General features: G+C 37.2%; 1 protein-coding gene and 1 non-coding gene across 2 annotated transcripts; one reads left to right on the top strand and one right to left on the bottom strand.

The window, feature by feature from the left end:
• Positions 1-1,297: 1,297 nt before the first annotated feature.
• On the top strand, positions 1,298-2,853 carry LOC135680334 (sphinganine C4-monooxygenase 1-like). Its single transcript, XM_065194213.1, has 4 exons — positions 1,298-1,303; positions 1,587-1,654; positions 1,855-2,103; positions 2,193-2,853. Exons 1-4 carry the CDS (start codon positions 1,298-1,300, stop codon positions 2,515-2,517), a joined length of 648 nt encoding a protein of 215 aa, XP_065050285.1. The 3' UTR covers positions 2,518-2,853.
• A 568-nt stretch (positions 2,854-3,421) lies between these two features.
• TRNAI-AAU (transfer RNA isoleucine (anticodon AAU)) lies at positions 3,422-3,495 on the bottom strand. The gene has a single exon. It is a non-coding gene; the product is annotated as a tRNA-Ile (tRNA).
• Positions 3,496-5,273: the final 1,778 nt, after the last annotated feature.

Raw genomic sequence — 5,273 nt, 5'->3', positions numbered from 1 at the left:
AGGAGTTCTATAGGAGAATTTGATAAAAGTGAGACTTGGATGGATTTCGTATGAGCTTGGCAGCAACATGCCCTATATATACTCTCTAGGATATTAGACAGATGAGGGACTATAGACTAGATCCCCCTATACCGTTTGAGCATTATGACATAGTAACCTAGTACATCAATAGTCGATGAGTTGAGTGAATTATTATGGAGATAATAATTTATTGAATCAAAAGAAGTTCTAAGTCAGAAGGGGTTCTGATAGGTGTAACTCACGGCCAGCTCGGTATTGGGCTTAGAGGGTTACACACATAGGAGGATAACATGACGAATAAGGGATTAGATATGATATATCCAATAAGCCTCCTTTAGCCTCTTAATAGATCTATTGGATGAGACCCAATGGAGTATAGAGCTTATAGTGGTTATTAGATGAGGATCTTATACCCATTAAGCTTTTACATGAGAATCCATCAGCGTTACCTAGAAGGGGCTCTTTATAAATGAGAGTGGTTCTCCTAGAGTCATAGGCTATATTGGGAAAGCTTAGGGAGCATCACGTGTGTAGTATAAATTAAAAACAAAAAACTGGTTTCCCAAAGCAATCTTATCGAATCATTGTGCGAAGATCGAGAGCATAAAACTTGAGAAATTAAAAAAACTACATAAGAGTGTGAGATATTCTTACATAGGAAAACTCATATATCCCCTAAGATCACAGATCCTAGTCTATGGATGAAGGAGCTCTCGTAAACTCCTCTCTAGCGGTGATCTATAAGATGAACGCAGCAATGATGCACCTCCTCGCATAGCACATTCTTTTCTCGTGATCGCGCACCATCACGTAGCAGCACACAAGGAGGGATTGATCTCTTTTGCTGTCCTCTCGCACTAGAGAGGGGGTAATCGGCTGAAGGAAGAAGGGGGGAGAAGATAAGGAGGTTGACGACAATAGGGGTCTAGCCTATAACCCTTTTAGTCTCAACTCCTATTTATAGAGAGCCTCCTTTAACTAACCCTAATGGATTCTTAGTATTGGGTATTGGATCTCTATCCAATTACCCCTAGCTTAATGGATATTAGATCCCTATCTAATAACTATTCTAAGCTCTATTGGGTCTCTCCTAAGGATCCATTAAAATAGGGACTTATTGGTTATCCCATATTCGATTCTCTAGTTGTCGCATTATCCATCATATATGTGTGACCCTTTAAGCCCAATACCAAGCTAGCCATGAGTTGCATATGTCAGAATTCCTTCTAACTCAATGAATTATTATCTCCATAATAATTTACTCAACTTATCGGCTATGGACGTACTAGACCACTACTCTATAGTCCTTAGACGATACAAGGGGATCTAATCCATTGGACCTATTTGCCCTCAATTACCATGTCTCTATAGTCCATCATCCATCTAATATCCCAAAGACTATATATCGAGCATGGTGCTATCAAGGCCCATATAGAATCCTGGCTTATAATATTTTTAATTATAATATTTTTAAATATGTTTATAATATTTTTAAATATGTTTATAATATTTCGATGAAGGTGCCAAAAACAAGGTAATAACAATGTGAATCTTGGCTTAGACAGATTCATCCTATTGTCCGATCCATAGGTAGTAATTCTTTTGTTTCAACTGTCTCCCTTATGATGTTTTCATTGAGCATCAATATACTCCAAATTACTTCGGGCATCAATATAGTCTAAATCACCTAGCCAGAATAGTACATAAGAGGACTAATATGACGTTGAGTCCACATGACATATCCTCCAGCTCAATTTTAGTTGAGCTCCATGTCAATCTTAATACCATTGGTTACGACTTGAGCTTATGAAACAGGTGATACATTAATTTGCATGTTGTGAGCGACGAGAGCGGGATAGCGAAGCCACAGCCGTCGCCGGTGGTGATCGCCGCCCAGTTCTTGGCGGGTATGTTGGTGCTCGACACATGGCAGTGCTTCATGCAGACGTACATGCACGCGAACAAGTCCGTGTACAAGCACGTGCAGTCGAAGCACCACACGCTGGTCGTCCCCTACGCCTTCGGCGCGCGGTACAACCATCCACTGGAGGATCTGCTACTCGACACCGTCGGCGGCGCGCTCGCCTTCTTCGTCTCCGGCATGACGCCGCGGACGGGCTTCTTCTTCTTCTCCTTCGCCACCGTGAAGACGATGGACGACCACTGCGGGCCGCCTTCCTCGTCTCCGGCATGACGCCGCGGACGGCCGCCTTCTTCTTCTCCTTTGCCACCGTGAAGACGGTGGACGACCACTGCGGGCTGCGGCTCCCGGACAACCTGCTGCATGCGTTCTTCAGCAACAACAGCGCCGACTATGACGTCCACCACCAGCTTAACGGCAGCAAGTACAACTTCTCGCAGCCCTTCTTTGTGATGTGGGATAGGATTATGCGAACCTACATGCCCTGCTCGCTGGAGACGAGGAAGGAGGGGAGGGTTCGAAGCCGGGCCGATCAAACCCAAGAGCTAATGGATCCATCCATATCTTGCGTTTAAGATTCTCGTGATTAAAGGTGCCCGCTGTGTTCTGATTCGTGTTGTATTGGTTGCAAATATGAAGCAAATAAAAGGCAAATTTCTTTTTTTTTTTTTTTGTAATAGAAATTTTAAATGGAAACATGAAATGTGGATTTTTTATTATATTTTAATCTTCAGAATATTTTATGATTAATGATTAAGAGGAATCTAGATTATTTATTTATTTATTTATATGTTTTCATATTTTTGATATAATAAGTTTATCTATAATTTTTAATATCGTTCTTTAAGAGCCACGTGATTAAAAGTGTTTCGCGTTCAGATTCGTGTTGCATTTGTTGCTAATGTGAAGTAAATAAAAGGGAACTTTATTATTTTTTTCTGTGATAGAAAATTTATGGTTTATAATTGATGATAGGATGAAATTGTCAATGCAATGGAAACTTGACAAGTGGATGATTTTTATTATATTTTAGTTTGAAAAAAAATAAAAGGTTCTGAAGAAGATGTTTTGATTAATGATTAAGATCGTATGAATCTAGATTATTTATTTGTCTGTAGATTTTTTTTTATTTTAAATATAATAAGTTTATTTATATTTTTATTGTATTTTAATTTGAAGAAAAAAAAGATGTTTGGATTTGATCAAGCAGATTGGAAGCTTCGACATTCACAGTTGATGTTTGGATCAATGGGTAAGATTGTCCGAATCTATATTTTTATTTATTTATTCTTTATCTATTAAGTTTATTTATAACTTTTAAAATATTAATACAAATATTCTGTAATCAAGCAGATTCGAAGCTTCACCAACTGTGATCGTTTAACACCGAGTTACATTGTTAATAAGATATTTTGTTTTACCAAACTATATTTATTAAAAAATATATTATTATATTAATAAAATAGAAATTAAAACTAATGGCCCATGCAGGTTTCGAACCTGCGACCTTCGCGTTATTAGCACGACGCTCTAACCAACTGAGCTAATAGGCCAATATGTTTTATTTTTAAGTTAAATTAATTAATCTAATATTAATATAGACTACTATATGTCTACATTTTAATATCATTATTTTTACAATATTTTATTTATTTAGTTATTAAATTTTATCTCACCTCGAATGAGCTAATAGATCGATATATTTCTTAAATAAATAATAATTCCTCAATTATTTTTTGGTTTGATTAAAATGTAACTTAATTTGATATTTTTAAAATTAAATTTTTGTATATCCCATTAAGCCAAAACCAACTAAGTTCATTTTGTAAATAAAAAGTATAATGATTGTTGTTTTCAATAGATTGAAAATTTTAATATATTATTTATATAATAATATTCTAAAATTAAAATTTTTTATTAGCCATGGCGTATGCGTTTTTTTTAGCATCAAATTTCCTAACTCGAGGTTGGTTGCCCTATGACAAGAGGGAGGAACGACCCAACTCGATTTGGGCTCGATGATGGACAATGCATGTGATCCTGAGAAGCTAAGAATGGTCGGAGAAGGAATAAAGCATAATAAATTTAGATTTTGATTGATCACTTAATGTGTTATCCGAAATCTCGTAAAAAATTGATATCGAGGTTGCCTGACCCTTATCCATCTGATGGTCAAAGTTAGTATTGTATGATATATATCAAAAATAAGGATGTGGAAGAGCTCGAGAAATTATGAAAAGAGGGTATTTAAACCCAATCACTTGTGACAGTTTTAACCGTTAGGTAGTTATAAGGAGGCATAACCACATACTAAGATGACAATTGAGGTGGAACAACCTTCAATGAAATGGATTAACCACTCATTATGGTGGCATAATATATGTTGATGTGACTCAACCATCTATCGAGGTGGTATAGCGTTTGTTAATATGGCTCGACCACTTAAAAATGTGGCATAACATCTACTTATGTAGCTCAACCACTTGTCAAGGTGGCGTAATGTCTATTGACATGGCTCAATCAATTGTTATGCTAGTATGTTGCCTAATTGTTGAAGTTGTGACCTTCATTGATGAGGTGGAGGTGTCCATGTGTTGGTCCTTGGGCAGTCCACATTATTCATATCACATGTCCCCTCATTGTGTTTCATCGTGGAAGGCTTTTCAAACGAAATGCAATATTCATACCTCTTAGGAGAGGATTGGCCATAGACCAAGTGTTGTTATGCTAGGTCTCAATCGGTTATACTTTGAGTCTAACCTATCAATGTTAGGTTGGGAGATTTTTAGCAGGCTTGACCCGTCCACATTGCAAAGGAAAACCGAATGATGATCGTTAGGTTAGTGAGACTTTTGTCGATCAACTACGATAATACTGACTCACTCGGATCGGGTAGGGAGAACTTTACATCCTATCAAACTGCCTACTCAAGGAAAGTGGGGCCTACGATAGAGCTGGAGAAATCACATTGAACTAATATGATTGATTGTAGTAATTCCCCTTTTTTTTCTCCTAATTTGTCCACATTAGGAAGAAATCTCTTGGAGTTTTGTTACGCCCATATTGGGCATATTTTCTACATCTGGTTCTGCTTACATTAGCAAGATATTAGTTAGCGCCACCTACTTTTATTTCTCTCGACCTCCTAATCTACCCTGTTTTTAGGGTTATATAAGGTGCCTCTAAGATAGAAATGGTGAGCTCCTAAGGTGCCACATATACGAAGATTGAGATTGGTAAAGGTTTCCCAACCTGATCCCTACGATATCCAAGTTAGTGACTCAAGGTGTATAAGTGCAAGTCCAAATAATCCCCCTTTTCTCTATGTTAA

The sequence above is a fragment of the Musa acuminata genome, chromosome BXJ1-8, assembly GCF_036884655.1.
Source record: "Musa acuminata AAA Group cultivar baxijiao chromosome BXJ1-8, Cavendish_Baxijiao_AAA, whole genome shotgun sequence".
NCBI lineage: Eukaryota > Viridiplantae > Streptophyta > Magnoliopsida > Zingiberales > Musaceae > Musa > Musa acuminata.
The sequence above is the reverse complement of the archived record's forward strand: the minus strand, read 5'-3'. Positions and strand labels throughout refer to the sequence as shown.

What these genes read in the sequence shown, in the direction of transcription:
- LOC135680334 (XM_065194213.1), top strand. An exon ending in GTCTCCCTTATGATGTTTTC is followed by an intron (nt 1,655 to 1,854) that starts ATTGAGCATCAA and finishes CATTAATTTGCA; the next exon opens with TGTTGTGAGCGACGAGAGCG. An exon ending in GACACCGTCGGCGGCGCGCT is followed by an intron (nt 2,104 to 2,192) that starts CGCCTTCTTCGT and finishes ACCACTGCGGGC; the next exon opens with CGCCTTCCTCGTCTCCGGCA.